Raw genomic sequence first — 20210 nt, forward strand, 5'->3', positions numbered from 1 at the left:
CAATCATATTGGAGAGTTGGTGTTTAGAAAATTTGATGCCATCAACAAAGGACTTGAATGCAAGTGCACGTTTAATAACTTCAGTATTTTCCAGCTTGAACAGTGTTGTCAATCTTGGAGACAGTTCATATCACTGAAGGAAGCCGTCCAGCCAGTGTTGTGATGCTTTGAATTCTTCTGGGGATATTTCTAACTGTGGTGCCATTGCAAGGGCAAATGCTTGAATATCAGCCCTGCGCACAACCAAAGCCTTTGCTCTTCTGTCAGCAATCCATTCACAGATGACGTCTTCCAGCTCAGTAAATAATGGGTGCCGACCTGATACACACTTGCGCTTCTTAGTATTTCCCTCATCCACCTGTTGACTGAGGTTATTGTACTCTGCTCGCCATTTTTGGACCATTTGGAGATCCAACTTCTTCTCTTTGCAGAAAGCCATGAGATTCTTGCCCTGGGAGTGCTCCACGATTCCTTTCTTGTACTTGACGCGATAGCTCTTTCTTTTTGCACTCATCTTGTCTGGGGATCAAAATGTTATTCCTTTTAAATCTACCATTAAATCAAGTGTTAACTGAAGACTTATGAAACAGGAGTGGCAATGAAAATAACGACAGTTAAGAGTGATGGTCCTCACAAAAACAACGAAAAATTGCAGGCACCAAAATTCAGAAAACGTTTCTTTATTTCACACGAATGCACTAAGTAAGTCTATTATAACACATGATGTATTGAATTATGAAGATTCATATTAGACACAACCACATCCGTTCGTTATCAAGTGCGCACGTTATTCGTGTGTTGTGTATGTATTCCGATTGGTCCTTCGGCAATAAGTCTCAAGTTCATCTGTTTACATAGGCTTTTACCTCTTGTTCAAAGGCACCTGCTTGGGTATTTACAAATACTTAATTATAATTTATATTATTTATTTTATGTATTAATGTCAACATTTATATTTAATTATATATTATTTTATAGTTCAATACATCTGTCGTGTGTTGCAATGGATGTACTAAATGCATCCGTCTGGCTGACGATTTTAAATGGGGCTTATTTTTGGGGTAGGGCTTATATTACGAGCACAACACTATTCAGTTTAGGTATACCAGACAATTCTTGATCAACCCTGCCCAATGAGGACAGAACGAACTTGAATAATTAAAAGTTAAGGAAAACCCCAAACTTCACCGAGAACTTTCCCTGCAGACTTTTATCCAGAACTCTTAATAAGGAGAAAGCAGTTATGGTTCTGGATCATGCCAGTACCTCACCCAACATAATAAGTGGGGTTCTTCATCTAGGGGCCATGACTTCGAAGAGAGGCCACTTATAGAGTTAAGGATGGCAATGAACCCCAGAACCCATATACAAAATCACAAGCACGTGTGGTATTTTTCAGGGCGAAGAGCTGTAGCTTTAGTCCTATCATCAAGGAGGCCTTGACCTGAGAAAGGTTAGGAAACAGATGAGACAGATGTGCAGGCCCCACACGTGTGTGCACGCCGGAGACACAAGGTGACAGACCAATGTGTCAGCCTGCACATGCTGCCCCGTGCGAACAGGAACATGTACCTGTGCTATTTGTCACAGCGGGCCAGTACGGACGCCTCGGATCCCACCAGCATTAGGAAACCTTACCCCTCTGGGAGGTGAGGCCTTCAAAGGTACCACACCACACAGAGCCCCCTGCAAATCAGCTCAAGTCTCTGCCCTGGAGGAGCCAAGTCTAGCGAAAGGCCTCATGCTGCTGTCTTCAACCACAGACGGAAAGATCAGGCTGGGGACAAGGCGTTCAGAGGTGGCCGGTCACGCGTGGTCTTCACAGCCATCCTGACATTCTCAGCAGAAACCACTACCATGTTTATCCAAAGGGTGGTGAAAGAAATGTTTTCTAACTGCCTTCTCTAAATATAAATGGCCACTACCAAACTACACAAGTTTTTTTTTTCTTGTTCTCTGGAATTAAATCCCAAACGCATACTTAGGACTCTGGGTTTGACGAATGTGGCGTCAAGTCACCATTCTCCCCCCTCCGCCCCCCACCCTGGCTTCCTGGAAATCACCCAAAAGAACAAGAAAAAACCCCACAAACTCTGTTTTTGGCGAACCAAGGAGACAGTTGAATACCATGAAATAGGTGGAAGAGCTGCTAAAGAGTAAAGACCGATATATACTTCTTATATAAAGTATTAAGGAAAGAAAAGTTTCTACTGATGTCGTGACTGTAATATGCCAATCAGTGATCAACCAAGATCCTGTTCCCTTCAGGTTAACTGAAAATGTTATGATTAAATAGAAACATAACTATCCTCAAGTGCTATTGTGTTGTTTAATTGATAAAGTTCATGAAATTATCTCATTTTATTTCTGGGACATCCTAGTCAAGCATATTTTTAAAAATATACTAGTGTATTAAATTTTTCAGTTAGATTTCTATTTCATTGGGGCTATATAAATATCAATAGAATTAATTTTAATTAAAAGTTAAATTATTTCAGAAGCATTTTACCCTGATACCAAAACCTGGTAAAGATAACACAAAAAAACAAAATTACAGACCAATATCTCTGATGAATACAGATGCAAAAATCCTAAACAATGTTCTAGCAAATCGAATACAACAATACATTGAAAAGATTACGCATGATCAAGTGGGCTTCATCCCAGCGGCACAAGGATGGTTCAACATACACAAATCGACCAATGAGATACACCACATAAACAAAATAAAAGATAAAAATCTTGTGATTATATCAATAGATTCAGAAAAACCATTTGATAAGATACAACATTGATTTTTGATTAAAACACTTAATAAAATGGGTATGGAAGGAAAAAAAACATAATAAAGGCCATATCTGACAAACCCTCAGTTAATATCCTAACAGTAAGATACTGAAGCCTTTTGCTCTACGTTCAGGAATACGACAGGGCTGCCCCCATCACCACTGTTATCCAACATAGTACTGGAAGTCCCAGCCAGAGCAATCAGGCAAGAGAAAGAAAGAAAAGGCATCCAAATTGGGAATGAAGAAGTTAAATTGTCACTTTTTGCAGATGACAAGATTCTTTATATAGAAAACCCTAAAGACTCCACCAAAAAGCTATTAGAAACAATAAACAAATATAGTAAAGTTGCTGGGTGCAAAATCAACATACGAAAATCCATTGTATTCTTATATACTAACAATGAAATTTCAGAAAAAGAAATGAAAAAAACAATTCCTTTTGCAATTGCAACAAAAAGAATAAAATACCTAGGAGTAAACTTAGCAAAGGAGGTGAAGGACCTACCCGCTGAAAACTGTAAGACATTTTTTTAAAAAAATTGAAGAAGACACAAAGAAATGGAAAGTCATTCTGTGGTCATGGATTGGAAGAATCAGCATAGTTATAATGACCATATTACCCAAAGCAATATACAGATTTAATGCAATCCCCATCAAAATCCCAGTGGCATTTTTTTAAAAGAAGTAGAACGAAAAATCATCAGATTTGTATGGAATCACGAAAGACTCCAAGTAGCCAAAGCAAGCCTAAGAAAAAAGAACAAGGCTGGAGGTATCACACTTCCTGACTTTAGCTTGTACAGCAAAGAGACAATCATCAAAACAGCATGGTATTGGCAGAAAAACAGACACAGACCAATGGAATAGAATGGAAAACCCAGAAGTAAACCCACATGAATATGGGCAGATAATTTTTGACAAAGGAGCCAAAAACATACAATGGAGAAAAGAAAGCCTCTTCAATAAATGGTGCTGGGAGAATTGGAAAGCCACGTGCGAAAGAACGAAATTAGACTGCTATCTGTCACCATGAACCAAAATTAACTCAAAATGTATCAAAGTCCTAAACATAAGACCGGAAACAATAAACTGCATAGAAGAAAGCGTAGGTACTAAACTTACAGACCTTGGGTTCAAAGAGGATTTTATGAATTTGACCTCAAAGGCAAGGGAAGTAAAAGCTAAAATAAATGAATAGGACTATATCAAACTAAAAAGCTTCTGCACATCAAAAGAAACCATCAACAAAACAAAGAGGACACCAACCAAATGGGAGAAGATATTTGCAAACAACACCTCCAATAAGGGGCTAATATCCAAAATTTATAAGGAACGCATAAAACTCAACAACAACAAAAAATCCAAATAAAAAATGGGCAGAGGACCTGAACAGACACTTCTCCCATGAAGGCATACAAATAGCCAACAGATAAATGAAAAAATGCTCAACTTCACTAGCTATTAAGGAAATGCAAATCAAAACCACGATATCACCTCATACCTGTTAGACTGGCTATCATCAACAAGACAAATAATAACACGTGTTGGAGAGGCTGTGGAGAGAAAGGAACCCTCATACACTTTTGGTGGGAATGCAGATTGGTGCAGCCACTATGGGAAACAGTATGGAGGTTCCTCAAAAAATTAAGAATAGAATTACCATATTACCCAGCAATCCCTCTCCTGGGCATTTACCCAAAAAAATCTGAAAACATTTATCCATAAAGATATATGTACTCTGATGTTCCTTGCAGCATTATTTATGGTGGCCAAGACATGGAAACAACCAGTGTCCTTTGATAGATGAATGGATAAAGATGTGGTATTATATATATATATACACACAGAATGCAATACTACTGTAAAGGGGGTCAAATACATAGGATGCCAGAAAAATGTATACACATTTTAAGAAAGGAAAAAACTGTATTGAAATTGTAATAATATATACTGATAACAAAAGATGAATACAAGTCATGTGTATACATTTTTTTTTTATCACCCCTATATATAGTGATAGAAGGAGAACTGACTGGGTGGTGAGCACACAATGTGATATATAGATGATGAATTATAGAAATGCGTACTTGAAATCTATGTAATTTTACTAACCATTGTCACCCCAGTAAATTTAATTTAAAAAATTAAATTTCTATTTCGTTTGGGCTATACAAAAATTAATAGAATTAATTTTAATTAAAAGTTAAATTATTTCAGAGGCATTTTCATTTATATTCACTTAGGAGCTTTTTATGTTAACAAAATGAGTTCTACTCCTTGAACTGCTTAAAATGGAGATGATAGTGTTTGTTTTAAGTTAGACTTCAGGGCTTTAGGATAGAGAGCGGGAAACAAAACAAAACAAAAATTTAAGGGACACAGAATCTTTTATTCCCTGCTCCCAAAATTCCATATAACATGAGAACTTGGTAAGAGTTTTTTCGTTAGATGACTAGAGGAAATAAAAGGTAAACAGATTTAAACACCAATGAGAGAATTTTTTTTAATGCTTTGATCTGCAGGCCATTTAAAATTTTTGCTCTTTTTTTGTTTTTGGTTTTGTTGTCAAGGATTTTCTGCCATCATATTACCATTTGACAGCAGTCATGCTATACTTCTGAAGGTCATTTCAGAAACATGTTTTGTTTTTATTGTGGATCTTCTTTCCCCTCTGGTTGATGCTATTTAATCTCCTCAACTTCCTTTTCCTCTCACCCCAAAACCCCACCTCACCCCACCCCCACAGCAGATTGAGACCATCAGGTTCTGTGGCGACAAAGAAACTGCCATCTTTGGAAGAATGTAGTTAACGTCCAATTCTCTTACTCAGTAATTATCTTTAGATAAATGAATAGATGGTCCTATGTGAAATCTTTACCATGTTTCCCCGAAAATAAGACCTAGCTGGACAATCAGCTCTAATGTCTCTTTTGGAGCAAAAATTATTTTGCTATAAGACCAGGTCTTATAATATAATACAATACCGGGTCTAATTTATTATAATATAATATATAATATAATACCGGGTATAATATAATGGGTCTTAACATTAATTTTTGCTTCGTAAGACGCATTAGAGCTGATTGTCCAACTAGGTCTTATTTTGGGGAAAACACAGTAAATGCTTTATGAACCAGGGGAATTGAGACTTGGATGTTTACATGGTGGTACTGAGGAAGGTCTGTAGTGAAAGTGCTATGTTGCCCTTATGTGTTGTATTGATAACCTCTGCATGTCTCCAGTGAGGCTTTCTGGGCAGATAGGGCACCAGGCTAAAGTTGTGTTAAATTATGCCTGAACTTGGAAATGTGTAGTCATTTTAGTCAGCATACTTGAGAAAGAATCTAAAAAAAAGGGTTTAATTGCGTTGCATTCCTTCTGAAGAGATCATCACGATGGTTGTGTGTAATGTGGCTGTGAGTCTGACTTTGCCCCCCGGCCCTTCTCTTTTGCCCTCTTGAAATCAGACGTTTGTTGGGACCTCCCAGCCAGGAATGGAGATGTGTCTGGAAGCCGAGATGGGATGAGATTCCTTGCCCACTCCCCATCTGTGTGCGTCCAGCCTGCCCTGTAATTATCAGTGGCCATCTGGCCCCCAGGGAGCATGTCTTCTCCACCCTGGCCTCCAGGTATCTGGTCTGTAGTAAGTGCTCAATGAATGTGCATCTTTGAACGAATAGATTGTGAAGGAGAGTTACTTTGCTAATGAACAGTGAATGAAGAGACCTGCTAATTTGATGGGTGGCTGTCTCCTCTCCTAGGAAATGCTCTCAGGAGTGGTGGTCATCTCTGGGAAGGATTCGACCCAGCACCAGGGCGTCACTTTGACAGTGGAGGGAACTGTGAACCTCCAGCTCAGTGCCAAGAGCGTGGGTGTGTTCGAAGCTTTCTATAACTCAGTTAAGGTAAGAATGCTCAGGCTGCATCTTTAGTTCATTATTGAAATGTTTGTGGTAGTGGTTACTTGCTGTCTGGCTTTATTATTGTTGTCATTATTTTGCAAGTATAGTGTTATTTTGCAAGGTATATCATGTTTTTTGTACTTACTAATCAAACTGACAAAGTAGATGTGTTGATTCTGAATAGCTCCTGTTATTGAAAGCCTGCGTGTTGCTATTCCTGTTAGGTAGGATTAGGAGAACTGTAAGTGGGCTCATTTCAGCCATTGCAGAGCCCAGAGCTCTTCTGAGAAGGTGCGCCTGTGGCTTCTGGCACTCGCTTCCCCAAAACAGAACTGTTACTGTAACCGTGTACATGGCTGCTGTTGGCTTTGTCACTCAGAGAAGAGGCTAATAGAGCAGTGGCCATGCTTTTATCATTTGAGGTGGAGTTCTGTGTTCCAGAAGGTAAGCTGTTTTTCTGTATTTACAGTTTCCTTTTCCTGAACGACATACTAACTCCTTTTTGAGGGGGAAAGAGTTACGAGGAAAGAAGTGCTGTGAACAGTATTCAGACTAATTGTTTTCCACAATTTTTTATTTTCCTTCATTTGTCCTTAGAGATTCTCTTCAAAAGTTGTGGGTTTTCTCAGAGTGAGTCTAAACGAAGGCTTAGAGCACCCTAACTAATGAAGGTGTCACACCTGTCTTTTGGGCAGGTGCCAAATGCTGGTACCGTCATCTTCCCTGGAGGAAAGTCCCATGTGACTGGAGGCGGGTGTCTGGGCCGCATGGCCCGGCGCCCAGAGGAGCACAGGCTGGGCGGGAGGAGCCCTGATTTCCTGTACCCCATCTGCTGCTCCGTCCTGAAGACGGGAGCCTGCGGGATGGCTGTTAGGGCCGTTGACTGAGACAGCAGTTCACTTCCTCCTGTGCACCAAACACCTAAGTGTCCAGTACTGTAAACAAGGTGTCATTGTGCCACAGACTTGAGCCGACCCTGCTCATCTCCAGACGCGGCACTGTGCTGGCCTGACACCAGGATGGTGGCATCCAGGGCCGCGGTGTCTTCAGGAGACGAGTAAGAGACACAGTGGTTGGAAGGTGCGTCTGAGAGTGCGTGTGGTGGACTGAGCGTGTTTCTCATTACAGCCCATCCAGATTATCAACAGCACCATCGAAATGGTGAAGCCAGGAAAATTCCCCAGTGGCAAAACAGAAATTCCTTTTGAATTTCCTCTGCATGTGAAGGGTAACAAAGTTCTGTATGAGACATACCACGGCGTGTTTGTCAACATTCAGGTGAGTTTCCGAGCCCCGCGCAGTGGTTCTTCCTAACTTTCTTCTGGGAAACAGCGTGGTCTTTCTTCCACTGAAAATTAATAGATGGACCTAAGAATTTACTACTGCATTTATTGCTGAGCTCTCCCATGAATGTTCTATACTGATTTCTCATTTTGCCCCGAGGGACACATTTTACATCTGACCATTGTTTTTGGTCTGAGGACCCACGCTGTAACTTCTTAAACATGCCTTTGTTTCTTCTGGGCTCTGTTCAGGCCACACTGATGCTGTGAAGTGTGCTTGTATTGTTTGTAATAGATAGGCCCTCACTTCTCTCTGGTACCCGCACTTACTTGCCTGTTTTGTACGTATAAGTATCTCTTTGTCTGATACCCAAAGGCTACTACTTTAACATAGGCTTGTATTCTTTATTGAACAAACCTTGTAAATGAGGAGAAAGTGAATTTATGACTTCCTGTCTACCTCTGTAGTCCAGGGTGTCCTTCACAGTTTGCAGTGTTGTCTCAGGCGCAGCTTGGAGTCCTCACTCCCAGCGCGAGAGCGAGAGCGAGAGTGAGAGCGAGAGCGAGAGCGAACCTTTCCTTTATTCCGCACAGAGAAAGGTACCTTTGTGATGACCAGTCTTGCAGTGGTTCTTCTGGCTAAATGAGACAAAACTATTTTGTCTTACGTATGTGCAAGAGGGTTGAAAGTTAGGAATTTTTTTGATTTACTAATTAAGTTTTAGCTGATCATTTGCTCTTAGTAGAGACCATTCCCCTGCTTAAAATATAGCAGTTTTAAAATAAAAATCCTCAAAACACTTGTGAGAGCTTAACTAAACTGTACGTGAGTTTTATGAATTGCCTAAAAGATCTGTCAAGAAGAAACACATGTAGTACGATGTCGTCTACTGCAATTTGTTTCTTCTGTGAAGGAAAAAAACGGTCCTCATCCTGTTTTATTGATGCACCTGTTTCAGGCAAAATGTAGACGCAAGGCTTTGGAAAACCCCTAGGAAGTAATAGTTATGACTGGATAAACATTTAGATCCTAAGAGGCTGCGTGCATGGCCATATAGACGGCTGGTGTGTAGACGTGAGTCCTCCAACCAGCTTTCTGGGTTGGGAGTTCTTTCACCATGAAAGGAAGTAAATGAAAAATGGCTTTTTAGCAAGACTCAAAGTATCTTGAACATTTCATTTTAAAAACTATTTTTATTCTTTTTCCAGAATTGATGTCAACTTGCTTTACGCACACAGTAGTAGTTCTTTAGTACTGTTTATTTAATAATGTAAGCATATGTTCATTAGAAACTGAATAGAATAACATCAGATTTTCAGTGGTCATACTTCTTGTCACTTTCTCCTATGTCTATCTGTTAAAAGATTAATTTATGTAAAATAAAATTGGTAATTTCATCCTTTTCCAAGTATTGCCAAGGAAGATACACAGATACACATACAAAACTGTGTACTTGTGTTCCAGCCTAGTTATGTAAATTGGAAACTAGTTTAAATGCAAAAGGAGAGTTAACATGTGGCAAATTCTTTAGTAAGGCAAGTACTACCCCCCTTTATTTTGCTCAGCAGCCCTTACCGTTTGAGGGTTAACTTCTTACAACTTTGAATTCTGTTGTAACCTCCCCAAATTATCACAAATTGTTAAAAATGAAGAGATTTGTTCTTCTTCTTTTTTTTTTTTTTTAAAGATTTTATTGGGGAACAGTGTGTACTTCCAGGACTTTATTTTCCAAGTCAAGTTGTTGTCTGTTCAATCTTAGTGCAGCTCAGCTCCAGGTCCAGTTGCCGTTTTCTAGTTGCAGGGGGCACAGCCCACCATCCCTTGCAGGAGTCAAACCGGCAACCTTGTGGTTGAGAGGACGCACTCCAACCAACTGAGCCATCTGGGAGGCAACTCAGCTCAAGGTGCCTCAGCACTTAGTTGCAGGGGGCGCTGGCCCATGTGGGAATCAAACTGGCCGCCTTCGGAGTTAGGAGCACGGAGCTCCAACCACCTGAGCCACTGGGCCGGCCCAAGAGATTTCTTCTTAACCTCAGATTTATAAGAGCTTATCATCCTTATACTTATCACCTAGAATCAACATTTATTAGAATTTTTCCATCTTTTTTTATCTGTATTTATTTTTTCTGAGTCATTTCAGAGTTAGTTGACACTTCATCTCAAAATAGTTCATTATATACATCTCCAAAAAAATAGGGGCATTCTCCTTCTTTCATAACTACAGTTAACATTTGCACACCTATCAGAGTGAACAAAAATTCTCAAATAGCATTTAATTACCAATTCATATTCAAATTTGTGATTGCTTTTTTGGGGAAATACACTTCTTGAGAGAAGTAGAATTATGGTTTTTTGAATCTTTTTCATTCATCAATTCATTCATTCATTCATCCAATTTCTAGACAGGTCTTTTTCCAGCCTCCATGTTTTACAGGAGAGTCCGTACCACCCAGCAAGTGTGACCACTGTGGTCACACATCGTGGCCTCAGAGTATGGCCACAGGGCGTCAGCATTCTTTGTGCCCGTTGCTCACTAACTTACTCTCAAGAGTCACGAGTGCATTGCTTTGGATGGAAAAGGGTCGTTGTTCCACCCAAATAACATTTTCTCAAATTATATAGGCGCAAAGAAATTTTACATTTACAATTTGAATTGTGTTACAGTAACATAGTGTAAAAAGAGTAAAAATCCTAAGACAGAATAAAGGATTTAAAATGTAGCCAGTATCGAATGCCCAGCTTGCAGGGCTGGGTTACTTGCTCCTTCCTGGCCGTGGGGGGGTGGGGCTTTGATGGTATTTGCTCTCATTCTTTTCAGTCACATTGCGTTCCTTTCTCGTCTTTATTATTAGGCAGTGCATACAAGGATCTCTTGTGGCCATACTAGCAAGGTTTTATACTATAACACAAATATAGCAGAACCAACCTGTCTGCTGAAACTGTGTTCAGAATTACTTTATAGAGATGCTCTTCATCCTTCTTCACAGTTAAAAATACCCTTTCTAGGCGACGGTTTAAATCTATGGACAAGTGTCTTCTTTCTTCATTCTTATTGACATGTTTACCGACAGTCGGAAAAGACCAAATCTTGCACCTCCTTTTGGTGCCCTGCTCGCGTCTGGTCATCCTGACGCCCTCTTGCCTCCTGGAGCTCATACCGCCTGGGTCACTCTTTAGTAACTGGGAGCGATCGCAATAAAGTGAGAAGATCCAGGGCTTTGCATCAGACACACCTGAGCTTGAATTACAGTCCTGCGTAAGGATTCTGAGTGTGGGCTTTGGCAACAGGCAGGTGTAAATTCCGTTCCCCCTCTGTGACCCCAGCAGCCTTCTCTGACTGCTCCTGGGGTTAATGAGGTGTTGGTGTGAAGTGCTTAGTTAGCACGATGCCTGGCACCGCAATGTGCCAAGTGCGTATTTGCTGCATGGCCGAATAAATGAATTCATGGTGACTAGCCTGATATTACCCTGACAGTTCTTACATTTGTATTGTTAGAATTGAGATAGTACATCTAAAAGGACGTAACACAGTTCCTAGAACATAACATCAGTGTTTTCTCCTCTTTCTCCCCTCCTCCTCCCCACTTATCACCACTTATATTAATTATTGCTTTCACACTTAAAAAACATTTAGTGACTAAAAGTTGATGCCTGTTATTTGTACCCTTTCATTTGCAAATTACAGAACTCCAACTCAAACTGACTTCGCAAAAATAAGGGATATTAGATCACAGAACTAGCATTTCCAGGCTGTGTGTAGGCCAGGCCAGGTGCCAGGCCTGCCTCCAGCTCGGCTTTCTTCTGTGCAGGCCCCATTCTCAGGCAGGCGCCTGCCTTGCCATGGAAAAACTGGCTGCCAACGAGCGGCTGCAGGCTCACAGTCTACTGGGCTGGCAACCCTGGCAGAAGGAATTCCTTCCCATAATCCCAGCAGCAGTCCTTGCCAGCCGGTCACTTCTGCCCCCAGATGGGGTCGTGAGAGGTCAGCCCCTGCCAAACCCCTGAACCTGAAAATTAGGAAGGGGAAGTTCCAGCTGGGAAAAGAACTAGATCAAAATACGTGTTGCCCATTCTAGACAGCGTGTGGGATACACAGGAGGAGATGGTACACACATGTGCAGGCATGTGTGCATACGTATGTTATCCATGCATATGTAGTAATATATACCTATATACAGACATGTGCCCAAATGTGTATGTTATACAGACAGACATGCACATGTATATATACAGACATACACACATATACGTATGTATAGGGTACCAGCCCTCACTGAGCTTGTCTGGTTGGGATACCAGACTGAAATCTCAATATAGAATATGTACATAAAGAAAATCTCTTTTCCCTTTGTATCCCTAGCACTTAGCACGGTGCCTGACATTTAGAAGATAATTAAGAACAGTAGTTCAATCACATGAGAAATCTATAAGATGGTATATTGCTGAATGATTTGTCTAAATAGAAGGAGATTCTATTTATTATATGTATAAACTATTATGCAACTAAAAACAAGTAAATAAAATTTAAAAAAATAAAAAAAGATCCTTGCAGACGAGGGATGAGTCTTTTTTTAAAAAATGTTTTAATCTCCCAGTAGCACCTTAAATTAGTAACTTCTCATTTAACACGGAGAGGTCGTTCCCAGTCCTGTAGCTTCTTGAGTCAACTCGGCATCCAGTCCCAGTTCTACAAGTCATTTTTAACATAATTCTGAAGTTTTTCCTGGATGATGAAAATAACAGCTAACTTTATTAAACATAGTGTGTGTGATTTGTTTTTCAATGCTGATTAAGGCGGTGACCATGCGGCAGCTGTTTGTCCCTAGTCTCTCAGCCCACAGGCAGGGTCGGGCAGCAGTCCCAGGGCCCAGCCGCCATCAGCTCAGTGGCCCCTCACGGTGAGGCTGCCCCTCGGGAGAACAGGGCCCCTCTCGCAGCAAGTGCACCAGGAGTGGCCAGTCCAGAAAAACAGCACAGGACAGCAGAGAAATTGGATATGGCTACGTTAAGATCAAGTGTGATACTCCACTCCTTTCCTGTCGCCTTTGTTTGCACGCAGGATACACCTGTGTGTTGGCAGCCCGGGGAGGGCTGAGAGGAAGAAGAGTGAAGTGAGATGAGCCATGAGCTGACCACTCTGGACGCTGATGAATTTGTAGGGCTTGGTTTTACTCTGCTCTTTACTTCTGTATAGTTTTGCATTTTCCAAAAGAAAAAAATCGAAAAAGACTCCCTTTTTTATTCCTCCTTAAGGTTAAAATGTAAGCACTAGTTTTAAGACGCTCCAGAGTCCTGGGGCTCTGACTGTGGTTCCTACATGACTTGTCTTCAGCAAAGCAGACGCCCGCAGAGCTCTCAGTGAGGGAGAGCGAGCAAGCAGAGAGCCACCCGATTGTCCCAGGTCAGCCTGTGAAGTGCTGGACGCTGTGCCAGGGGCGTCCAGTCCTTGCTGCATGGTTTCCACCCTTACTACAAAATAGCTGCCATTTACCGAGAGCTGCTGTGTGCCAGGCCCTGAACTGAGTACTCGTCACACATGACCTCATTTTGTCCTCACTGGAGGTGGGTGGTAGTGTCCCCATGGCACAGAGCAGGAAGCTGAAGCTCAGAGAAGTTGTGTCATTTGTCTGGGCTCACACAGTAAGTGGATATGCACATCTGCGTCTCAGTGCAGGCCCCTTCTGCTCTGTCACTCTGGTCTTTCTGAGTGACAGTAAGACTCTGCACCCACAGTCCGTGGGTCCAGCTACGGGATGGCTGTGGGAATAGGCCGAGGAGTAACTTTAGAGTGTGCTCTGTGTTTTTATAGAAATGCCTTTATTTTGAGCATTAACTCCCTATGTTATGTATATTAATTGCATATATCACATTAATTGAACAAAGTTTCCCTAAGATATTGACTTATTTGTCTCTTTGAATGTAATTCCAAGATGAAAGCAAATCACCAAAATGACGTTTTCTTCTCCAACTTTTCCGTCTAGTACACCCTGCGCTGTGACATGAAACGGTCTCTCTTGGCCAAGGACTTAACAAAGACCTGCGAATTCATCGTTCACTCTGCCGTAAGCTACCTTGGGGGCCTGGTGCTAAATAATAGGGCCCGTCTGTGAGCTTTCACCCTGCGTCCCAGCTCGTGTTAGCCCGTACTTTCTCCTGGCTGCTCACAGACACGAAGCTCCCCGGTCGGAGACGAGGGACCTTATTCTGGCACGTCCAGCAGCATGAACATCAGCCTGGGCGTCACTCCCCTGGGCCCAGGGTCCCCCGGAGTGATGCCATGTGCCCCAATGACACTGAACCTGAGGTGGTGTGTGCCTCAGCTGGGAGCAGCAGCCGGGACCCACCTCTTAGCAGCAGCGAGCAAGCTTGCCTTTCATCCGGGAGGCGGTCACCTCACCCCTCAGGGCTGCCACGGCAAGCAGCTCAGAGACGGCCGCCCGGGGCAGGAATGGTCAGGCCTTACATTCTTGGCAGGCAGCGCACACACTCGGGGCCTCTCCTAACAGCCACTGCTAATATTTTGCAGTGACACAGTGTTCTTAAAAAGTTCCTTTCACGTGTCAACTTAGGGAATCGGGTTTCCCCTCACCCCCCAACCAGGTGACTCCGCATGAATTTTCAGCGGGCGGGTGGCGGGGGTCCTCTGCTCCCCAACTGGTGCTATTCCTCGGTCACCATGCGGAAGCCAGCAGTGACTGGCAGCACCTGCCCTCAGTGTGACACATGGTGACAGACACTCCTGCCCACAGCCCTGGATTCCCCTGCGTGTGTCAGGCCTCGCCAGGTCCCGTCTCCCAGCAGCTCCCAGAGGCGGCTGCCATCCCAGGGCCTTCCCTGCCCTGTGCTCACGCTGGTTCCGGGCTGGTCCGGTCCCCCCTTTCCTGGGTCTGTAGTTGTCTGATTCCCTCCTTGAGCTGCGTCCTCACCCTGTGGCACATCTGGCTTCAGTTTGATTCCCAGCAGCTCAGGGACAGGAGTCAGCCAATGGGGGCTCCTGGAGGCACAAACAGTGGCGCCCGGACGTGGTGGCTGGCAGCGGTTCCAGGGCACACACAACCCCCACCTGGGCTGCAGCCGGGCACCCACCCGGGATGACCCGGAACGGTGGCCCTGAGGGCCTCCAGCAAGTCTTCACCACGAGCCACAATAAACGGGGGCTTTTCCACAGCCACCTCGTGTTGCAGCTTAATTTTCGTGGAAAATTTGCAATTGCATTTCTTTTACACTATTATGAAATGTCCACGGGTACCTTAGTGATGATTAAGTAAAACTATAAGACAAATCTCTCATGAGTAAGATGGGCAAAATCACTACTATCCTTTATGGGCATCATTTTTGTGACTTTTTAGGAGCTCCAACATTTGTAGTTTCCCTCTTTATACATTTTTAATAATCACAGTGTTTAAGTGCCCTTTTTATTGATAAAACACATCACATAAATTTATGTAAAATGTTAAAATACTTCTTTATTGAAATTACGTTATTTAGATGGATATTTTCCCTTTTTTTCATCAAGTGTCTTCAAATTGAAGCAAAACAAAATTTTTAAAAATATAGATTATTTCCTAAAAAAGAAGGCAAAGATGGTAAATGGCCTTTCTGAAAGGCTGCCTTCCATACAGCTCTGCCCCAGCTGTGGCTCCCGAGGGAGGAGGCCACATAACCACTGCTAATATTTTGCAGTCACACAATGTTCTTGAAAAATTCCTTTCAGGTATTTTCACATACATTCTTATGTCCTGAATAAAAAGGGCCTTCAACTTTGGGAAGAATGAGCCCAAATAAGCACCCTGCCCAGAGCTAGGTCAGCTCGTGACTGCAGAGCCCTCCCCCAGGTCCCCTAAGGGCTGGCGGCCCTGGCACAGAGGTCGGGCCTCTGCCTGCCCCCGGCCGTGTGTCAACAGGCCACCTTCGAGAATTGTGTTCTCTGTAGCTATTTCATGAGAAGGCCAAACCACACTGTCTTGACAAGTTAAATATTCCTTTCTGTTCTGTGAGGAAGAATATATTCACTAAAGAATATGGTCATGAACCTATTAATAAAAGAAGAATATTCCCTAGAATAAGCTTGAATAAGCTTTTGGTAAACCAGTAGACATGGCCAATTGGTCAGTGCCTTTCTCCACATGCTCTCCTGCCCCTCCGGGAGTCACTGGCGTTGGGGTCCTGGCTGCATTGATGGGTCCTTCAGCTCAGTAACGTGGAGATAATCACTTGTCATTAATCACGGTAACACAGTTATTTTACAGGAGCGATTCTTCCAGGTAGACAGGTGTACGGCTGAGTGGGTGACAGCATGGGTGCTGGAGCCAGACTGCCCAGGTTTGCATCTCGGCCCTGCCACTTGATTGAGCAAAGCATTGAAGCTCTCTTTGCTCACTGTCCTCATCCGTGAAGTGGGACCAGTGACAGTGATAGCAGTGATAGCACCCCATGAGGTCATCGTGTCTGTTGAGTGGCACAGTGCAGATACCCCAGTGTTAGCTCTGAGAGAGAAGTTTAAAATATCTCCCAGTAATCCTACTCTGTTTCTTAAGTCTAATTTTCAAATTCTGGCCCTGAAAGGGATCTTAGAGATTAAGAAGTTTATCCCCTCATTTTACAGATGAAGAAACTGAGTCATGGGAGAACACAATAGTGTTTTCTGGTAGAACTGCGTTTAGAACCCAAGTGTCCTGCCTTTTAGTACCACATTCTTTCTGGTTCATTATGCTGCCCTTTGTTTCTCTAAAAAGGGAAGAAGTTTGATCTCTGAGCCCTCACCTCTAGCGACTGACTTTGGTTTTACCTCATGTTTTAGCCTCAGAAGGGGAAACTGACTCCGAGTCCCGTGGACTTCACTATTACACCTGAAACCTTGCAGAATGTCAAAGAGGTAACGTGTTCCCTACACCAAATGCCAGGCATATTTTCTTAGTAACTGGATCCCATGATGGACTGTTGCCTGATTGTTCTGTGTTTGGGTATCAAGAGGAAATTCCGCATTATTGTTGTACCCAAAATAATCTGTATTTCCCATTTTGATTTCTTTTTAAACTCAGTAACTACTTAGATTTTTTTTATCTTCTCCCAGTTTTATTGCACTGTGGTCAGAGACCCTCTTCCCTGCCCCAGTCGCCACCACTACCTGTAGTGGTGGCCGCACCCCCTTTATTTCTCTTTGCTAGCCACCGCCTACGCTTGGCCACGTGGATGTGGCTTTTCTTCCTTGCTTGCATTCTGCTCTCTGGACCTCACTGGTCAGAGTCGGTCAAAATCAAGTTTGGGAGGACTGGGGCACATGAGTGACCTTGTGGGAGGACTGGGGTACACGAGTGACCTTGTGGGAGGACTGGGGCACACGAGTGACCTTGTGGGAGGACTGCGGCACACGAGGACCGTGGCCTCATCCCTCAGGAGCCACAGCTGGGGTAGGGCTGTATGGAAGGCAGCCTTTCTGAAAGTCCATTTACCATCTCTGCCTTCTGCAGTTTCTGGAAAGCACATAACCCCAATGGGCCAATAAGATTTTTCTCTCACAGGAATTTGAACCTTGATTGGAAGCATGTAGGGAAAGCAGGTGGGTCGAGATTGGCCCGGACTTGTACTGCTGAGACCTCCCCCTGCCCTGCTTCTTCCCCTAGCCTCCATTGTTCAGCCAGAAAATTATCTACTTGTATCCCACTTAGCCCCATTTTCTCTTAAGTTTTAGAATAAGTTTATATTTCTTGTTGAAATTGTCTGAAATGGAAGTTCAGCTTGTCATCAGTTTTATTTTACTCAGTGTTAAGCGTTTAGTGGCTTAGAAACCATTTCTTAATAGTTGCCTAAGATACCACAGTCACATTATTTATTTAGCCTTAACTGTTAAGTTTTACCACGGTCACTGCTCACTATTCTCACTTGTTTTCTTCTTTCTTCAATTTATTTTTTGTTTAGCTGGAATACATCCTAGAGTCATTCTTTCAGAAAGGGTGAGGAGTAAACTTAAATCCTTATGTGTCTGAAAAATATCTTACTTTGCTCTCACTCATGAATCCTAGTCTAGGTAGAAAATTCTAGCTCTAATATAATTTGCCTTTAGAACTTTGAAACTAGCTTCCTAGTTTTCTAGAGCCCAGGATACTGATGACAATCTGATTCTCAAATTTGTGTGAGCTGATCTGTTTCTCCCCCTCTCTTACACCTTTACCCCCCCAAAACATCCAACATCTCCCCATCCGTAGTGCTCTAAAATTTCAAAACACTTGCCCAGGTTTGACTCTTCTTTTAGTCACTGCCTGGAATTTGGTGGCCTCTTTCATTCTGAAGACTGAACCTTCCTTCGGCCCTGTGAACTTCTCTGTCATTTCTTAGAGGCTCAGACTTCCAGCTCACTGATTTGCTCTTCAGTTAGTATTTAGCTCTTCTATCGAAATGCTTATTCAACAACAATGTGATTCATTTCTAAGCTCAGTTCCTTTTTCAGGATAGCCCCATGTTCTATTACAGATGCAGTGTCCTTCGTCTCTGTCTCCTATATTGATGCTGTTTCTTGGGGGGGTTGGTTTATAGAGTGTGTGCCTCTTTTTCTTGCTTTTATTTTTCTCAGATGTTTGTTGATTCTTGGTCGTCAGTTTATATTTATAAATGAGGATCTAAAATGTGTGGTCTTGTTCACTAGACTCTCTATCCTTAGCCCAAATGCCAGTCAGTTCTTCTGATTATAAACACACACTCTGACCAGAGGACCTTTGCTTCTGGTGTTGTCCTGGGGGGGTGGCATTCGACCCTCTGGGCTTTCCTTTAGGGTGTGCAGGTAGCTTGTCCTCTGCGTCTAGGGGCTCCTGTGCTGGGGCCATAAATGACTTGGGACACTTGCCCTGCCCCAGCCTGCTTTGGGAGTCTCCTTGGTGGGAAGTCCCCCTTGAGGGAAGCTGCAGTGCCAGCCTGGGGCAAGCGGTAACTCCGGAGGCCACATACAGCCAGTTTCACCACCCTCTGACACATTACCTGCGAGTGCCTTCCAACTGCCCCTTCCCTGGGCCCCCGCGTCTGATCTCATAGGTGCTGTGCCCAAGGCCTGCTGGGAACGCTGGCTCCCAGAGCTCCCTGCCAGCTGGGGGACGCAGTCCCCTTAACCCTTGTGACGTCACTGTCCATCCACTTGAGTCGCACAGAACTGCTTCACCGCAGTGGCCTCTGGGTGGCGTTCCCCGTAGCTCTGCTAGGATAGCGTGGTTTGTATTTGTATGTGTTAACATCACGTCAGTGGGAGGAGAGGTGATATGTAGCGAGTATCTTTAGCTGGACATTGAGAGTTTCCTTTTTCTTCAGTTCCCTAAAAGAGTTTTAATGCAGACTGCTACTGCTTCTTATTTTTCTAAACAAAGAGCTTCTTCTACTTCTAGTTATTTTTAGAACTGTCTTGATTTAAGAGTTTTTTAGAGCTCTCTGCCCTCGGGGCCACCGGATACAGAGCCCCCTAGCTGTCCGGTAGGCTGGCCACCGGACAGCCTGAGTGACCTCTGACACTTGAGATGAGGCTGGTCTGAACTGAAATGAGCTGTAGTATAAGGTTTGGATTTCAAGACTCAGTATGAAAAAGAGAATGTAAATACACATATTTCTTTTAATATTTATTATATGTGGAAGTGACAGTATTTTGGACATACTGGTTAATTTTACCTGTTTCCTTTTACTTTTAAAAATGTGGCTACTAGAACAATGTAAATTACACCCGTGGTGCACATTTGTGGCTTGCATTGTCTCTTGGTTGGACAGTGGTGTTCTAAACTCTGAAGTAGCTTCAGTAACTGGGACGCAAAGGTCCATAGGCTTATAGCAGGCATTAAAGAACACTGTTCTCTTTAAGTTTCCTTGAAATAAATGTCTTGACTTTCCAAAATTTTATTATTTGGAACATTTTAAATTTGGTTATCTTTTTAAAATCTCCCTTTTTTTGGTGACTGGTTATCCTTCTGTACTTCCTCAGACATTTTTATGTCACTTCCTTGGTAAGAAAGTGCTTTGCAATGTGATCTGGGCAGTTAGGGTGATTCTGAGACAGCCCCCCATTCTGTCCGGACAGCGCTGGGGACAGTGTATCTCTAGAGAGTGCTTGGAAGTTCAGTCTGCTAATTAAGTTGACAGAAGACGAAAGTATTATTGCACCTTCTCCTTGATGTTGTAAAACAGGGTGCCAGGAGCATTTATAAAACTTATCCAACTTTGTTTTCAGTTTTTATTTGTACCAAAGTGACTACCAAGCAGATTC

At 42.9% G+C, this 20210-nt stretch overlaps 1 protein-coding gene across 2 annotated transcripts in view; it reads left to right on the forward strand.

The window, feature by feature from the left end:
• Nucleotides 1-20210, forward strand: part of VPS26C (VPS26 endosomal protein sorting factor C) — a 37863-nt gene that overhangs the window by 10325 nt on the left and 7328 nt on the right. Inside the window, exons 2-5 of one of the 2 annotated variants that reach the window (XM_019730313.2) lie at nucleotides 6551-6694; nucleotides 7820-7969; nucleotides 13957-14037; nucleotides 16776-16850. In XM_019730313.2, the coding sequence (XP_019585872.1) occupies nucleotides 6551-6694; nucleotides 7820-7969; nucleotides 13957-14037; nucleotides 16776-16850 (450 nt within the window). The remainder of the gene's footprint in view (nucleotides 1-6550; nucleotides 6695-7819; nucleotides 7970-13956; nucleotides 14038-16775; nucleotides 16851-20210) is intronic. The other variant, XM_074325436.1, reaches the window with a different exon arrangement.

This window comes from Rhinolophus sinicus, linkage group LG01, assembly GCF_036562045.2.
Source record: "Rhinolophus sinicus isolate RSC01 linkage group LG01, ASM3656204v1, whole genome shotgun sequence".
Classification (NCBI taxonomy): Eukaryota; Metazoa; Chordata; class Mammalia; order Chiroptera; family Rhinolophidae; genus Rhinolophus; species Rhinolophus sinicus.